General features: G+C 41.6%; 1 protein-coding gene across 3 annotated transcripts in view; it reads right to left on the reverse strand.

The window, feature by feature from the left end:
* Window positions 1-1,115: 1,115 nt before the first annotated feature.
* Window positions 1,116-18,527, reverse strand: part of SNAP47 (synaptosome associated protein 47) — a 38,182-nt gene continuing 20,770 nt past the window's right edge. For all 3 annotated transcript variants that reach the window (XM_074946438.1, XM_074946440.1, XM_074946439.1), the window contains exons 3-5: window positions 17,639-18,123; window positions 12,985-13,109; window positions 1,116-3,853 (exon numbers count right to left, since the gene is read on the reverse strand). In XM_074946438.1, the coding sequence (XP_074802539.1) occupies window positions 3,707-3,853; window positions 12,985-13,109; window positions 17,639-18,123 (757 nt within the window). In that variant the 3' untranslated portion in view covers window positions 1,116-3,706. The remainder of the gene's footprint in view (window positions 3,854-12,984; window positions 13,110-17,638; window positions 18,124-18,527) is intronic.

An 18,527-nucleotide genomic window follows, 5' to 3' on the forward strand; every position in this document is an offset into this window, starting at 1 on the left:
TTAGGGATTTCGGCCCCATCGTGTTTGGCATTGTACACGTAATAAAAAAAGAGAGTGTCTGGCCCAAATAGCTTACAATTTATACATATAAGGCACAACTTTTTAGAAATAACGTTTTAGACTATGTACAAAGGTTATTTCACTGAAGAATAAAAAAACAATACATTTCTTATATGCATTGGCCACTGTATCTTCTGTGACTTTATTCTTCTCGATTTACACTAATTTTTGAAAAAACAGTATTTATGTCCAACATAAAAGACCTCTCTCAGTGCTGGCAATGATAGAAGCTCAAGTGGCTTTTTTGTTGTTAGGGTAGCAGAAAGTGATCAATTAAAAAAAACCCCAAAACATGTCAAGTAACTGTTCAAATAATTGAAAATTTGAATACTGAGGCAGTTCTCTAGCCCATTGTCTAAGAATTCAAGAAGGTTCTGAGCATTACATCCTGTCAGAGCCTGCTTCTGGTACAGAATATTTGTTAGAATATATATAGTGCAGATTTCCCCCCACAAACCCTTTGAATGGTCAGAAAGTGACGACCGCTGAACTCCGTATGGATTGTGGTTCATTCTCAGGTATTTTTGCTGTTCTTTGGGTAGGAAGGAAGAGACCTGCAGTAAAGTAAAATCCTGCGGGCATCTGAACAAGCTTGAGTGTTGCTTTAGGTATTATTAAAAAAAGGTAGGAACTAGAGATTTCCAAACTGTGGTCTAAAGACAGCTGTGATACACAGAGCACTTGCCGGTGGTCAGCAGAGAGATACAGCACAGATGGAAGGATGGAATTGAAATGCAGAACATGAGAAGAGTGTGATTGACTTTTTTTCCAAATGAGACATGTTTATCGCACTAACGAGACCTAAATATACCTCAGTTACTTTCCCATGTAAGCAATCACTGTAGTTGCCACAGAGATGTTACGGATTACAAACTGGGTGGGCAGGCCTCCTTGAGACACACACTTAATTAGTGGCCTGCACTACCAAAAAGCACTCAAGAAATCCTGGTACCAACAGAAGAAAAAAAAATCACTATTTCAAGATATTATTTTAATAAAAGTAAAGAACAAGTTACAGAATCAAAGTGAATTCCGGGCAGATGGAATTCAGCTAGACAGAAAATGTACAGATCTCAAACTTTTTACTCTTATAATACCAGGGTTTTTTTTAGGCATTAACATGTTAGACCAAGGTAAACCAACGCATACAAAACAGTAGTGAATTAAATGCCATAGCTAAAGCTAAAGCATAGCAATAAGTTATCATAAAAAGAATGGTAAACTCAATCCAGTTAAGTGCAAATGTTATTTGTTTTTGGCAATCGTAGTTTGATTAATTAACATTAGGAATCAATTCTAAATCAGGACCAGGTCCAAATTTCGTCACGCCAAAATGTGCATTTTGTGCAAAGTGTATTTCTAAACAAGTTTCATAAAATAAATCATCTTGTAAACATGTTTTCTCATCACATTAAGACAACTGTTACTTGGGATATTTAAAACTAAAATCGGATGTGCTTATTTACAGTGAGGTACATATTTTATGTATATATTTCTTATAGCCTAAACATTACTACATTCAGAAACACTGAACAAGACACCAATGCATGCCAGTAACAACTCAGATAGTGAATAAGGGACTTGCCGTGCAAAAATGCAAGTCACTCAAAAATTAACCAGCTATTACATTGGAGAGATGTGCACTATATTGTTTTCAAGACTATTATCTCTAGGTCATTTCCCATATACTCCTTCAACTGTAGTCCGTATTACTCTGAAATGGGACAATCCCATGGCAATTATCAGTGGGGTCCCCGGTTCAAAACTTCAGCACTGAAAAAGATTTTATCTGTAAAGTTACATGCTGAAAATTCACTATCAGCTTATTATAAAACACTTTGAAATGACAAGGTTACAACAGTTTTCCTTAAAGCAAATTAACTACAGGGCTGTAGTGGAGAAAATGAAAAGGGTAGTGGTAAGCAGAAATGAATCCCCTTCAAGTTCTCTGCTACAGGCTACATACAGGCTATTTGGAACCTATTCTAGGCAATGACTTTTATGGTAGGAGAGAAAAGTATACACTAAATCATGTTTAACTGAGATAAATTACATCTAGATTGTGAACTATGCCTAAAATCAATGATAACAAAACAATAATAATATAGTTTAGATACATTTTTTTACAGCCACTCCCTTTTATTTTTGAAAGACAATGAAGTATCCATGTAAGACTGGCTTTGACAAGAAGTCTTGTCCGCACACATCCCAGTTACTTAAAAGAAAAATCATGAAAGGGGGAAGGCTGTCCACCATGTTAGTTTCCATTCATACCAAGAGGCACACAAAATATTTAAAGCACTGATCAGGAGACATTCAATCCATAGGTCTGCAGTAGAGCTACCAGGCTTTATGTGGTCCCCATGCAGCTCTGATGAAGTCCGTATCTGAGCAGTGCGAAGGGAACACCAATCACAAGTGTATTCCTTGGAAAATGAAGAAATGCTAAGCAATTTATGGACCCGAGCCTCCCAGCATCCAAGAAGGGTTATAGAAATGATATCTGTCATACCATGGAGAATCTGTGCCAAGCCATCATCAGATTTCTGAAGAGCTAAAACCTTATAAGGACTTCAGCCAACCAGAAAGCATCTTATTCCAAAAATGCCTTTATACATAAGCGAGGGTCTTTATGTACACAAGGTACTCCATGTGCTTTCAGAACAGACTTGTGTGCTTCAGGCAATCCTACCAAATCATCTCAATGATAGTATAGTCAACAATCAATCAATTAAGTGTGTACTTTTATTTCTACCACTGGTCATTCCGTATAAAAGACAAAGCAGCTTCAACTGAACATCAAAGGACCAAGAATTCCCTTTTGGAAAATGAAAGTCTCCACTTTGCTTCGACACTTATTTTCAGTAAGCTATTTAAGTAGCAGGAGACATAGCCTGTGGCAACACTCAACTGCACTCCTCACCGAGTGCAAATCACTAATTCACAGACACGTCCTCTGTCTCCACTTGCTTACCAAAGATTTCATAACTAAAAGCTGTGGCAAGCTCTTGTATTACTAAGCCTCCATTACATAAAACCTTTACTAGTACACTGCGCTAGGAATCTTAAAACTACATTTGTACAATAAAGTGAACAAAGTTCTTCTATTGTTGACATATTGTTGACATTAGGCTTGTTCACTCAATCACTAATTCGTAAAATTCAGCCTGGTGCTTAGTGTGAATTGGTCGACTTCTACTCTCTCTCTATTTTTGGAGAGAACTTGCAAGAACTTTGGAGTGTAATTATCGGGTATAAAGACACATAATTCACTACCCCCTCATCTTCACTTATTTATTACAAAAATGTTATTTTTCAAAAGCAGTAACTTAGCGTGTGGCATGGACATCAACTCAGATGAAGTCACAGTACTTTAAGTTTAAGGATCTTCTGTAGCAGGGATTTCACAGTCATTGTTTCTCTACAATTAACAGTTTAGGCATTTAAAATGCCTTTAAAAAAAAAGTTATCCCAGTCTGAAAATGTTTTCACATTCCTTCCCTCCTACTCCCCGCCAAAGTTCCACAGCGACATTCAAGACAATATTAGAGATGGCTCCTTTATGATCAGAAAGTCTATAAATAGTCTGTTAAAGAAACAATTGCACAATCTCTCTCGTTACCATCCTCGCTGGCTCGTATGGGTGCTACGTTAGCTTCTTCATTCTGCGGTTCTGCTTGTCAATATTCAAAGTCGTCCGGTCTACAGAGGTGGTGATGACGTCAAGAACTTCGTCCTGTCTCTCCAGTTCTGCGTCTGTTTCTAAGGCGAGGCTCTTAAGCTTCTTCAGTATCTGTCAGAAGAAGATATCAAGAACTTTTGGTGAATGACCTGGACAGACTTTTCAGTTATCTTCAGATGTGAAGAGCAATTGTAATATGTAAATTTTAAATAATCAGGTCCTACCTCCATATGTCCAGCAAAATGACAGGGCTAAGATTTCCATCATTTAATATTACAGTGCCCCAAAGCAGGCTAAGTGACTTATGGGGCAAGCAGAGATAATCGGTCCTGATAATCTAATTTTAGACATGATGCAAGTGTGGCTAGAACAAAAGAAAGGACGGAGTGAGTAAGAGTGAGGGTTAGAGCAATAAGGTTACCCGGTTTAGGAATTTGTGCTTCTAGCTGCCTCAGTTATAACTGACTCACTACTTGTGAGCACTACGGAAGTAGAGAGTCTGCAGGAACAATTTGAATGAAGATTGGTAGTGGCTTGACAGATCAGCAGTGAGAAGACATTCCACTTGTGCAAAAGGTCCTAAGGCGGCTGCAGGAGAAGCGGACAAAGAGGGCACTGAAATGGGAATAGTCAGAGGAGTGAGAGAGGGGTCACACAGTGAAAGACTGTATTGAATACTTGGGCAAGAGTAGAGTTGAATAGGTCTTAGAAGGTAAAGAGACCAGTTATTTAAGCATGATGCGGTGAAGAAAGGGGACATGCAGGGATCTGAAGGGGAAGGAGGGTAACATGGTCAGAAGCAGTGGAGCAGGATCATATTAGATAGATGGGAGGGGAAGAATGGGGGTGTCAGGGATGTAAAAGAGACTACTTTGGGGTCATCAAGATGGGAAATAACAGATACACTGACTGCTACACTAATTCAGACTACAAGCAAGAGGCCCACACAAGCGTTATATTACAAATAAACCAGTTAAGTTAACACTAAACTTAGCAAATTACCACTCCCACATGTAACCATAAGCAAACATCCAGAGAGACTGCAAGGTAACTCCCAGTGACCCTGTTCTACGTAGTGTTTGGAAAAGCCACTGAGGTGAATGTGAAAAAAACAAATCAACACAAAATTTAAGGCCAGGAAGGTCCATTAAGATCATCTACAATGACCTAGTAGGCCTTTACCAGCTCTAATTTCTGTGATCACATATGGCTGAGATCCAAATGGTGAAAGAGAAAACTAAACTTCCTTGCAATCCCTTGGTGTACTATCCTGGATCTTCTGTTGCAGTATGCTCAGATGAGAATTAAATCTGTGCCTCTTGTTCACTCCCCTGGATGCTCCCTTTACAAGCCTCCTTCATCAACTCATTAGTATGAACCAAAGCCACCTGTCCAGCCCGGCTGATTTTCTGACAAGACTCAGCTACCTTTCCTGACAGATGTATAAGGGCGGGATTTGGAAAACCTGCCTCATATCACGGGGATGGAGAACTGCGCTTCTCAGTTCCCCTCTTCTAGACAGTGGTTCCTTCTGCTGCCATGATGGCCATACACATCCTGATACTGTGTGTAACAACAGAACATCACTACCCTCCTTGGCTATAACAGGTGTTTATTCACTCCATCATAACAGAATCTGTGGAAAGACCATTCTCTTCTATTTAGGTCCTTTTACTCTGCTTATCGCCATGACATGGCGAGCACCTAGACAAGACATTCCTGTTTATGATTCTGCTGTTGATCCTTGTTTGACACAGTGTTAATTACTAAAGGATAAAACATGCCCACGTGGTTTCTGTAGTAATAAGAATAATGAAGAGGAGGACAGTTGTTCTATTTTCTCTTCTAATACCTTGCATCACTTTTATCTAGGGATCTCATAGCTCTTTAAAAATATTAATTCATTTAACCCTCTCAACATCTCCAGGGAGATACTGTAGGTAAAGGACATGGAGGTCACTTCACCTACATCTCAGATCAAATGCAGCAGCTGTCTAGCAGTGTGCAGCTACACTACACATCAGTTTGGAACAGGAAATGAGGATTACCATATCCAGTTGGAACTGGAGAAGAAATTTACAGACATAATTTAACGACTCAAATTGGAGATCAGCTAGGGCCCTGGGGTTTTATAGATCACTCTTTGTAAATCGCAAGTAGGCAGAAACTTAGTTTTATATCTGATTGGAAAGATGGCCTCTCCAGCAGCACAGTGCCTCCCAACTCCATGCTGGGGCACTGGTTTACTGCAAAATCAGGTGGGGGAATTCCTCTATTGACTCACCACCACTTTCTGCAGCAACCAGGAATTCAAAAGATTCTTATTAATTTGTTACGCATCAGTGAGCTCAAGTATTGGCCTGGCCTGACCCAGTTTAGCTTGTGAAATCCATTGAGATCACAGCACAAGGCAATAGGGCTGCCGGTATGCCAAGTAGAGGCTCAAACACATTTACAGATTAACAGGAGGTGGCACAAGAGAAGCCAGAAAGGAAAGAGGCACTTTCCACTCCCCAAACAGAGACACCAGTAAAATTTACAAAATAAAATTGTGCAAAAGCAAACAGGTCTATTATAACATCTGACCTATTATTAGTTTTGAACCTGATTAATTTTGATGTGCTCTAGATTAATTCAAATGTGCTTAAAATTTAAAATACCCAAGAAAGAACAATAGTTTCGAACAGAAGGCTTTTAAAATATGAATGCAACTAAAATGGACATTCAGACAGCTACAGTACTCTGTTCATTTTACTTGCCCATTAGGGTCTGATTTGAAGATAAGGTGCTGATGTGGTTCCTGGTACAAACAAACAAAAAAAACCTTGCAAGTGGCTCATTTTCATCCACTAATTTTCTTTGTCGGCGTACTGCGAGTCTGGTAACAATTTGCTTAACCCTTTACCTGGTAGCCACACTGCAAATTCAAGTTGTGTGTGGGTGTCGTTTTCTTCGAAAGGTGGTCTGACATAGTTAAAATGCTGTAGCTAATACTGCCCACATAAAGACCGTTGGAAAGATTACTAGAGTCAGTAGTCTGGCCAAACCTTAAAAATGGTTGCTATTTTTGTAGAGCAAAACAATGACAAGATGTCTAGTCATCAATGCACAAATTCTGCCAACCACGAAAAGATCCGATGCCTTCTGTGCCAAACCCTAATTTGGGCTGTGAATCAAGAGATGAAATCCCTCCTTTCTATTTACAACATGCTACTACACATCAGAGGCAACACTAAGGACTGAAGTTATAAGACATCTTTCCTGGCCACTTGCATTCAGAACTGATCAATAAGATCAGTGGCCTCACAAGCAGTTTCCTGCCTTTCCAGCTCCAGCAGTAAGAGGAAGCCAATGGCTACAACTCAGAAAAACTGGTTCAACTCCCAACCCAGTTACAGATTTCCTGTTGGGGACTTTGGGAAAGTCACTTAATCTGTCTGCACCTTAGTTCCCCAACTGTAAAGTGAGGATAATAAGGACTTCACTTTCCCCAACTTTTATTTATTTATACTGTAAAGTTTTCATGACAGAACTGTCCCATTCTGTGGGTCTGTACAGCACCTAGCATAACTATATTATTCATTTGTATTATGGCAGCACATGCAGCCCGAGCCCTATTGTGGCAGGCACTACACAAACATAAAGAGTGTTCCTGTCCCAAATTGCTTACAACAGGACCCTGATCTCGGTTCAGGCCCTGTATTTGTAATTCAAATATCACCACCACAGTTTTGGTAACCTGATGTGAAAAAAGGCATGAGACAAATTTGGTCAAACACTGCATACAGGTATCCACCAGTAAAAATAAGCAAAACGCAGAAAGTGGCAAGTGTGTAAGACAAAAGCTGGCTGCTCTGATTTTGGCTTCCCTGAATTCCTCAAGGAGTCCACTCCACAGGCTCTGTGCCACAGAGGGGTGAGGCCTGACATCAAGGGAAGGATCTGTTTGTGTAAATGCATGTGCCCCTGATCCAGCAATGGCCCCTACACTCAGTTCCTGCTCAGATAAATCTGAATCCTGGCATGTCTAAACTACATCCCTGGGAAGAGAAAGGCTATGGTATGTGGCTTGCCATAATACAGAGGTTCATAAGGCTGCTGTTATGGGGATCATGTGCACCCATTTGGGGCAGGAGTGGAACGGGGCCCCTGACATGTGCATGTAGCTGCACACAGCACGTACATCATCGGGCACACGTCACACGTGCACTCAAGCAGTGTACACATTCAGCCAGTGGTTCAGACCTCACAAATCCTCTTCTGCGGCCTCCAGGGTGTCAGTGGGGTGCATCCTATGGCACACAACTTCTGAGCACAGGACAGAAATTAAAAAAATGATTGCTAGAACAGGTACATTCGATAGCACAGCAGGTGCATTCTGTCTGGAACTGTGACAGCAATCAAGAGATCAGTTTTACAGGATTCGCTGTACTGGTTAATTGTTTCATCAAGCTTTAAGGCATGTATAAGTTAGGAATAGAGCTATTCCAGCACTCTGATGCTGTTGATGAATGGTCCCACAACTAAGCACTACTTCTTTGACCTCATAACGGTTAGGTTTTCCCAAGATGAAGTGTGAATGCAAGACAAAGGTAAATAAATGCAGAGAAAAGTATCAGAGCGAAATGACTAAACTAAACTAGAACAATCATAGGACCAAAGAGGCGCTGAGAAGCCACTGGAAAGATACACAATGAAATCCATGGATTTTTCACAAATGCTATGGAAATTCATTTCTTTAGATAGTATCATCTGCTATATCGGATATGCAAACTGCAGATGTAGTAAACATAAGGGTAATAGCTCGTTGGCAGGAAAGGTTTAACAGAGCGGAAATTAGAAAGCACTGAATTTATTTTGCCAAACCAAATCTAGTGAACAAAATCCCACTCCCCCTCCTCAACCACAACCCTTAAGTTAATGTTATCATATCCCTTCCCACACCCAATGACATGATGTCAGCCATGGTCAGCCGGTAGACAGCGACTCAGCCACAGACCACAGGAACTCAGTAGACTTCTTTCTGCAAATCTATAGCCCAGCTAATGGAACGCTGCCCACACAACCACAAAATGCCGTGTTTTAAACACAAACACCTCAATGGTGAAGTCCTGGCAAGTTCTTTCACTCAAGTACCCAATCACAATTCCAGACTATTGAGGGCTTCCGGCTCTAATAAAAGGTACTTAATATTCAGTTTGTTGAGCTGCTGCTACAAATGCGAGTAGCTTTGTGAAAGAACTTCAGCTACGAATGTTTCTCCCCAGGCCTACCCTTTAGCTGAGATATTTCCCTGTCTGTTAATTATCTATTCCCCTCGCATCTCTCCGACCCTAAGATGGTCTGTTGGTCTTACCCATTCCACAAAGAGCTCTACAAAGCCCTCCACAGTCCCTACCAGTTCCAGTCCAGAACTAAGGATATTCCAAAAATAATGAGCATAATCAATTTTCAAGAGGGAAACTGTTCAGAAAATATGGTTACTCAGCACACGAGGGTCAGAATACCATAAAGTAATTTTCAAAATGGTGGCCACCACAGTTACAATACTACCCTGTACACAGTAACTTTTTGCACGTCGTGCTTGTTTCACCCTTAATTCTCGACATGCTTGACAAAGAGGATCAACTGTCATTCTTCTCATTTTACAGAGGGGGAAGCAGAGACACAACGAGTGAAGTCACTTGCTCAAAGTCACAGAGTCTGTGGCACAGCCAACAGAGCCCAAGTCTCCCGACTCCCAGTCCTACATCCTATTGACTAGTCATTGCTGCCTCCCAATAATAAACTGGAGTATAGGGCAAATCTAATGGAAATATTCAGGGCATTGAGAAGTTTGCCAGATACCTACATGCCAGAAGCAGATATACGATGCTCTGATTGCCTGCTCCATGACTGCAAGGTCCAGGAGCAGCACTCTGAAACACCAACCACTCTCAACAATAGTTGGAAGGGTTTGTACTGGATCTCCATGAGGGTGCTGCTCCTGGACCCTAGTATAAAGTTCACCTCACAGAAATAGATATACCTTGTATACCTGCCTTTAGTAGTAGGCATCTGCCCCTTCAAGTACTCCAAGGTTCTCATTTTCCACATCCTCAAGCCTCCTTCCCTTCTAATCTATCCCACCACGTTCCTTCTCAACAGGGAAGAAGGATGAGGTTTGCATAGATTCTCAGTCGAGCTGTCTGACTCTGTTCCAAAGCTCTGGAGTAGACAGCAGATATGGTGCATGGAGAACTTCTGGGAGCAGCAGCACTGAAGGTGAGGTCCTCAATGCAGACATGACAAATACATGTGGCTCCTCTTCAGCATGAGCTGCTGGGGGCAGGAGCAGTCAGGATCACGACTTAGTAAGGAGCAGCCTAAACTCACCACTCATAACTGCAGAGTGCCATAATAGTTTCCAGGCACTGAAGTAGGCTGTGTATTTTGTCATGAATTGGCCCTGGAATAAGGAATTCCTCAACAGCCCCTTCTAAGAAGTACTGCAAAATATGTAGGCATTTCAACAGCCCTCACAGCTCATGGTCAACAGCCCTTCCTTTAACATTTTGGCTTTTATGCTCTTTCTGTTACAACTGCAAAGCCTAGTTCGGAAGTTGTATCGCTGACAGGTTAAGAGATAAACAAGGAACCCAGCTGAATGCATAAGAGTTGCACAACTGCATGCTAGGCTGAATTGTAGAGAGGCAGCTGCTGCACTTATAAATTTCAGACTTTGCTTTTCATAAGCCCTTAAAGTCCTCAAAAAAGGTCAACTCCACTTCAGTTACTGCACGTTTCGTCAGAAAGTTAAATGATTTGCATGCTGATTTTGAGGGGTGTCACGGCATCCACTCATTGTGAGCGGTGCCTCTTGCTATCCGTCCTGGGGATTAGCTAGGCCAGCTTGCGCTCTCCCTCCAGTGTTGTCTTCTCCCATCTTGTCTCGTTCTACTGCCTCGCTGACTTGGGTCTGCAGCTTCCTTGCTGTGGCTTATCCCTCTGGCCAAGTCACTGAAGTCCTCCCCTTCTGGGGAATTCATAGTTTTTCAAGACCTGCTGTCTGGCTAGTGCCTCCAATGCCCTGGCCACTCCTCAGGGGCTAGTAGGGGAACCCAGGCCCACCCTGTACACTGGGTTCCAGCCCAGGAACCCTATAACAAGCAGCCACAGTCCCTTACAGTCCTACCTCTTGCTACTGTTTTCCTGGGCTTCTTCCTACATATCTGGCTTTCCTCCTCTCTGGGTTTGCCAGACTCCAACTCCTTCCACTGAAGGAGTGACTGCAGCCTTTCCCAGCAGAACCAGCCCCAGACTGCAGCCAGCTACCTGGCTTTATACAAGGCCTGCCTATTCCAGCACAGGTGAGCCTGTTTCTAATTAGCTGCCTCCAGCCTAAAGCTCCCCTGCTTGCAGCCTAATTAGCTGATTGGAGCACACCCTATCCCAGGGGGACAATACTGCATTGTCATAATTTACATTTCCCCCTTTTCCCTCACCTTCTCTCAAAAGCAGACCATCCTAGAAACTTCAATTGAGTTTAATGCACAAGGTCGTTGTGAAATCTAGTTTACAAGACCCATTTTTTGTCCAAAGAGGCATATTATGGAATTTATCCTTGGGTGAGGGAAGGAAGTGGGGTGCAATGATTTTTCAAGTGTTATTCTGGGTACCTCAGTTATTGGGGGCGCAACCTGAGGCAACTTACAGGGACCAGATTTTCGGAAAGTAGGTGCTCAGTATTTTCTGAAAAATCAGGCCACTTCCAGGTCTCTCAATTTGGGTACTTGAAAATGAGGTCTCCAAAATCAGACACTCTGGAAAATCTTGGCTGGGTGTATTAGGAATATCAGAATGGCCCCTTGGGGCCAAAGGGGCTCTGGTGAACTTTGAAATGATTAGTGGGACTTCCTTAGGTTTTTGTTTTGTTTTGTTTTATTTAAAATCTCTAGTCTGTTTTCCTGCAAAGACCACCTTTCAAATGTCTGGGTTTCTGTTAAGTCTAACCTTACTTCTGACATCCGTGGGTTGCTAGTAGTGATTTTTGTTAACTACAATGGTTTTTTGCAAGGTTTTCATTTTTAGTCATCCTTAAAATTACTGCTGTGTACTTGCAAACTCAGATCCAATTTAATTAAAGAGGGGGTTTGTGTCTGGAATTACATGAAAGAGGGAGAACAAACAACGACAGGCTGAAGCAGAATAAGTGGCTATTTTACACAATGTGATCAAGAAACCACAAAAGCATCATTCAAGTGAGAGACAGGAAAAGGACAGTGCCAGGAACACCCCCAAGATATTCTTTAAGAAATACTTTGAAGGGGCACAATCGGTTTGAAAGTCACACCTGTCTAAAAATGTTGTGTTCATTACAGAAACAAGTAACACTTAAGTTAGTGAAAATATGTTCCTTTGCTTTTCCAGCTTGTTTACTTTGCGTACTTGACAGCACTCTGTGTATGGTCAGTCTCTGCTGCTGAAAAGGCTTCAACAATCATGACAGGAGAAAAATGTTTTATGTTTGTTTGTCTTTTAAGGAATTTAAAACAAATTCAGGACCTAATATTTTAAGGAAGCTGTAGATGACCAGAATTTTTTTATAAGTTAGCCTTTTTACTGCAACCTTGTCCCTGCCCCCACATTCATCTGTCCAATCCACCTGTTGGATCTTGTATCTAAACTAGACTGCAAGCTCTCGGGGGTAGGGACTCTTTCTACTATGTGTCTTTACCACACACAGCACAATGGCTCCCCCAGATGTTACTGCAATACAAATAAATGATCGTTCAAAAAAATTCAAGTTGATGGTGTCTATTTAAAGAGCCCTAAATCAGGGAACGAGAAAGTACAAATGGGCATAATGTGACCTGGAAAATCAGTATTGAAACATTTAATTTTCAGTGTAGAATGGAGGTGGCACGAGTGTGCAACTTTTCAATGTATCAAAATCCCAGAGCTATTTTCACCGTGATGACAAATCCCCGATTTCTCAGAAAAATAAAAAAAGGCAAAAACATCCCCCAAAACCAACAAAAGGTGGGTGGATAAGCACACTGAGGGGTTCTCATTGGTTGGATTATTTTTTATGTCCATCCAGTGTTCCAGAGAAAGGGGAGATAAGACAACTCCGGCTATAGTAAATGAAGAGTTCTGTGTATAAGACCCTGCTCCCCTTCACAGTGTTTATGTTTTGGGGGAGGGCACAACGAAAGGGCTTTGGTATATGCTGCTTTAACCTGGGCTCATCTTGATAGTACCTGTTTAAGTTCTTGAGTTTCTGACTCAGACACGATTTGTTTTTGCTTTTGCAGCTGAGCCTGTCCGCCTCCGCCTCCTCCTGATGAGGATCCAGGTTGCGCCACGCTTACTATGTGTCCGGTGGCTGTAAAGAGAAATTCAGACAGTCATTCAGTGACATCTGCTGGAACAGGTGGGGAATGCAGGAGGTAAGATCAACTTAAGTGCTTTATGCTTTGCACAGTGGAGGCTTCTGTTGGGGTGCAACATGAACTCAAATGAGAATCATCACATTTAATGATACACTCTTCCTCCGAAATAAAATCCATTATCTACGTAACACATCAGAGATCATGAGTCAGTCGTAACTACACAAACAACTTCTCAGGCTAGTCTGCAGAATGTAGCAATTGGAAGGTCTGCCGTGCCCCAGACAAGCTACTTGGTACCAGGGGGCCAATTGCTAAAAGGTTAATTTTGGACTTCAAGCAGACGTTTGAAGCAGATGACACTTCGGAGGCAGGATGTTTGTTCCCTACAGGAAAAACCTAGGCTCTTTCTGCTTCCCCTTCACACGTTAGTCAATTCAATTTTCAAAACACAGCTTGCCCTGGAGAACACCTGTGAATCATGTCAGCTAGCCCCGGAACAAAAGGGCAATACTGACGATAACTGCGCACACAGAGCTAATCAGTGCAGGAGCACGGATTTGACTTCTGAAGCAGCGTGCCACCTGTCCTTTATTTAAAGCACCGGCTCCTATTGCAATATCTGATACCTCTTGTCCCAGAGAAGTGCTACGATTAAAGACCATTATTTGTAATGCAGATTGTCTCGGGTGTTTAGCACCAACCATATTTACGTGTCAAGACACTCCAACCATCCCAGAAGTGGTCCCACTTAAAGGGGCACTGAACGTGGAAGCAAGCTGCCACTGCCTGCTATCGCACAGCCTGACTTAACACGGCACAGCGACAACAGCTGCTGGAGACATCAGGACAGAAAGTAAATAAGTCGGAAGCTGGAGTTCGCTCTGGATCCAAAGAACTGGTGCCAAGCTGGCTGGGCGCCTGACAGCACATACGCTACTACTTTGGATAGCGTTACTTCTTAATGAAAAAGGAGACAAAAGCTAAACTACAAATACAAAAACCTAAATCCCTCACATGTAATTACTGCAAACTCGTAATCCCCTGGAATTATTTGGTTATCAGTCTGCCCGTTATTGAACTCAGACAGTCAAGCTTTAAAACAAGCTAGTAATTCACTGTGCTAGTACATCTCTGTCCAACTTCCTCTTGTATCCTCTGAGCCGCTAAGTATCAAACGCTGCTTTTTTTAAAAATACTGTTTGTAGTAAACAACTACTGCAATCTTGTTTAAAGGAACATGGAAAAAAACTTCATCTATGGTTAGACAAGATTCTTTGTCTCTCTTACCAACTGAGTGCCATTTAAAACTAGTTAATTCATTAGAATATTCATAGTCAGTCTTCCTTCACTAGTTAATTCACTGGGAAATATACTCTGCCCTGTTTATCTTGATGAAAAGAGAAATAGGAAAGGTACAGGAAATAATGAATGGCATACAGGAGGAGATTGGGCATATTTTATTTACGTAATAAAAGGGAGATTAAATTAAACTGAAAGGCAGAAACGTTTAAAGGTGATAAATGGAAATATGTTCTCTTCACCCAAACCACAATTGGCCCAGGGAACTCATTGTCACTAGGTATCATTAAGGTCAAGAGCTTAGCAGGCCTCAAAAAAGAGCTGGACGTTTATATGGATAACAATAAACCCTAGTTATAATAGTAAGGATTAAAAATTCAGGAGTTTTGGAAGGTATGTAAAACTCTCATGCTGCAGGACATAAGCCAACCTCTAACTATTGGGGGTCAGGAGGATACTTTCCCTGGGGGCAGGCTACCCCATAACTGTGCACTGTTGGATTTTTTTGTACATTTCTCTGAAGTAGCTATTACTGGCCAGGTGGTCTACGGCTCTGATCCAGTCTGGCAAAACCTATCCTACACTAAGGCACAAGAACTAGATAATTGTAGGTTGTTGGACACCCTGGATGGGCTTGTCCAGTAGGCTAAAGCTAGTAAGCAAATCCAAGGCAATCAGACAACTGGTTTCAAGCAAACTAGAAGAAACAGAATGCTTCAATAAGGATTTTACTTGAACCCAAGTCAAAACGATGATGAAAATATACATACATATGTATGAATGAATGTGAAGCATGCATAGTTTATGACTCTTTCATTAGGGAATTATATTCAGGTGATATTAAAATGGCAGTGTTCTGTCAAAATCATGGGAATGCATTGGGTTAGCATTTGCTGTTACAGAAAGTCTCAATTGTGAAGACAACTGTACAAAAGATTATCTGTGTCTTTTAGTTCATGAATCAAAATTCAGCATCTGAAAAAAATTATTTTTTTCCTTTAGAAAAATCCCATGTTTCCACCAGAGGTTATGGAAAAAACCCACAGGTTAAAATGCAGTCAGCGACTGCCATCTTGTGGCAACAATATGTCATGGATACTGGATCTACAGACGGAACAAACAAGGGAAAGAAGTTTTGGTGGAGTCACAGACGTCATGATTTCCACAACCTCCAGTTTCTTCTACTGGTGTTTCCAACTTAAACAGTAAAAATGCAGGTGGGGATAGGACAGCAACATCCTCGACTCACTGACTCAGATGCAAACAGAGAAGAGTAGTGAGAAATGAAGCAAAATAAGGCTTTATAACCAATTATTTTATGTAACAAGCATTAAGTCTATCAGGAACTGAACACCAATTTGCCTGGATAACTCAGTGCTTGGAAATCAGCAGGTTGTTTTTCCTCTGTGTCGTTGTGCTTACATTTTAGTGCCAAGTGCCTAAGAGTTATTTCCTTAAAAATTAACAAGCTTTTCCAAGCTTCAAGCTTTTCCTTGAAGACTGGTCAACAAGAGAACATTTTGTCCCTCCTGAAATCCAATTTTAGTTCAGTGCATAGAAAGTATGTTGGTTTCACCTATTCTTTTGCCATGTCATCTTTCTATTGCTATTCAAATTTTTAAATGCACTGGGAATGTATCTTTTTAACAGGTTTGCTCCTCAGTCAACTGCCCCCCCCCCCCCCAAATCCATCCATATCTCAGTACCAGCGTTGTCCGGCCACCTCTCGCCATGATATCTGAGTGCCTTCAAGGTTAGAATGGAAAAATAGTGAAATCCCTAGGCCTGGTGTACACTGGGTGGGGAGGGGGTGTGAGCTAAGTCGGTCTAAGTTACGGAACTTCAGCTACGAAAATAGCGTAGCTATTGGCCCCCACTGCATTAGGGTTGGCCCCCACTGCATTAGGGGTCACAGAAAATGGTGCTTGCAGAATACTTCTGTTTGGAGGGGGTGAGGGAAGGAGAATAGTGATAGTTAATTTCATTCTGGTTGTGATGGAAAGGTTTTTAATCTTGCAGTTTATCCTTAAAATGGCCATACTATGGATTCATCTACTCTCCTCTAGAACAAGTGGGTTCTTGTGTACAAATAATATGGTTTTAAAAACAAATTACCTGTATGGGAGCTAGGAGTAGTAGGTCTCTGCTGCTTTTTGGTCTGCTATAATTTTAATTATTATTCATAGCATGTCTACTGAAGTTGGTGTTTAACAGCTTGGTCATTTTAAATCATGCTGGGATGAAAGTTTAGCAGTTTTGAACAGGCTGCGATTAACCCAATGCCAGGTTCAGTGCAGAACTACCTCCAGCTGTCATCAGCCAAAAGGAAAAGAGCTGTGACACAGGACTCAAGCCTGTCGGGGGTGGGGAGAGAAAGGGTGTGGACCTCAAAAGACCACTGTCAAAAGACAAAAAGAAAAGGAGGACGTGTGGCACCTTAGAGACTAACCAATTTATTTGAACATAAGCTTTCGTGAGCTACAGCTCACTTCATAGGGTGCATCCGATGAAGTGAGCTGTAGCTCACGAAAGCTTATGCTCAAATAAATTGGTTAGTCTCTAAGGTGCCACAAGTACTCCTTTTCTTTTTGCGAATACATACTAACACGGCTGCTACTCTGAAACCTGTCAAAAGGCAGGCACAAAAGTCCAACAGGGGGCAAGAGAGCAAAAAGGTACTTAAAATGGAGACAGGAATCCGAAGGAAACTCATATCTAAACTAATCGCTTTCAAAAGCAATTAGTATGTTTGGGTAACTCAGCTTCTGAGTGCCCAACTTGAAAGAGTGCTCAGCACTATCTGAATATCAGGCCCCTTTAAGATGTCTCAAGTTGGGCTCTTGCGGGAAGGGGAAGAGGGAGAGAATCAAAGTACCCATAGTTACTGATTGCTCTTGAAAATGTAGGCCTCGTGATGTACAGCCAAACCCTGGCAAAATTATATTCAAGCTGGTAGGTAAATGCTCATCCCATCTCTCCATCCACACCCCTTGCTCTCATATATAGGTACCTGTCACTAGTGATGATAGCTAATATTGCTCTCTTACTGTCAAAGGTTTCCTTTAATCATTTGCGTGGTCTCATCACCATTAGATTATTAAGGCAAGGAAGAGGATTTGCACTGTAAAATCTGCAGTTTTCTTCCAAATTTTGTGAACTGTTGAAGAACAGTTGCTACTAATGAACCAGCTTCCTGACTGATTGCTTCATTTCTGTCATTTACCTGCTTGCCAAATGGAATTGCCCAGATCTGCCTGAGGAGATTTCCTTGCACCGACAAATCCCAATGCATCTTCCAAAAACTGTATTTTCTTGCTAAACTGCATCTCCAAGACTGGGATTACTTCTGGCATCTTTGCTGACAACAGCCGATAAGAGGTGTCTGGCTTCCCAATAAACCTCTGACGGATGCTGATCTCATATGGTGTATGAACTTTGACATCATCTACATCTTTCAATTCAAACCGGTGAATGACCTGAGAATTGGAGTCACTGATTTCCAGGCCAGAAACCAGAATTGTGAATTTTCCTGGCATGACATTAGAATTCGTTCTGTTGGTGATGATAACTGGAATTCTGATTATGACTCCTTCCTGGTTCTTCGACCCTGAAATCGTGGCTTCTTCCTTTGGCTTTGCTTCCAATGGCCCCTTCCAGAGTTTGCCACGGAATGGCCACCAAGAAGGCGATTCAAGTTCTGTCAACAACCTAATGGGGAAGAGAGGATATAAAAAGAGTGAAATTCAGCAGGAAATCCCCACCATCCTCCTACCTCTGAACAAATTATCTTTCTTGAATAAGAACAAACACTTGAAAATGAACTCTTCATTCCTATAATCATTTAAAAAAAACCACTTTGCATTTCTAAAGCATATTGCATCCAGAGATCGCAAAGCACTTTAGAAATAGGAGGGAGAAACCACAACACCCCACTGTTAAAGCAAGGGAAATAAGTGGCTCATTCAAGCAAGTCTAGGTCAGAGCTGGGAACCAAAACTGGGAATCAAGTCCCCTATTTTCACCATGAATATGTGCCAGATGTTCAAGTTTATTATTTGTTACCTAGGCACTGAGGACACACTGTGCTGTGTGCAAAAATCTGGAACTGACGG

Source organism: Natator depressus, chromosome 2, assembly GCF_965152275.1.
Source record: "Natator depressus isolate rNatDep1 chromosome 2, rNatDep2.hap1, whole genome shotgun sequence".
Classification (NCBI taxonomy): domain Eukaryota; kingdom Metazoa; phylum Chordata; order Testudines; family Cheloniidae; genus Natator; species Natator depressus.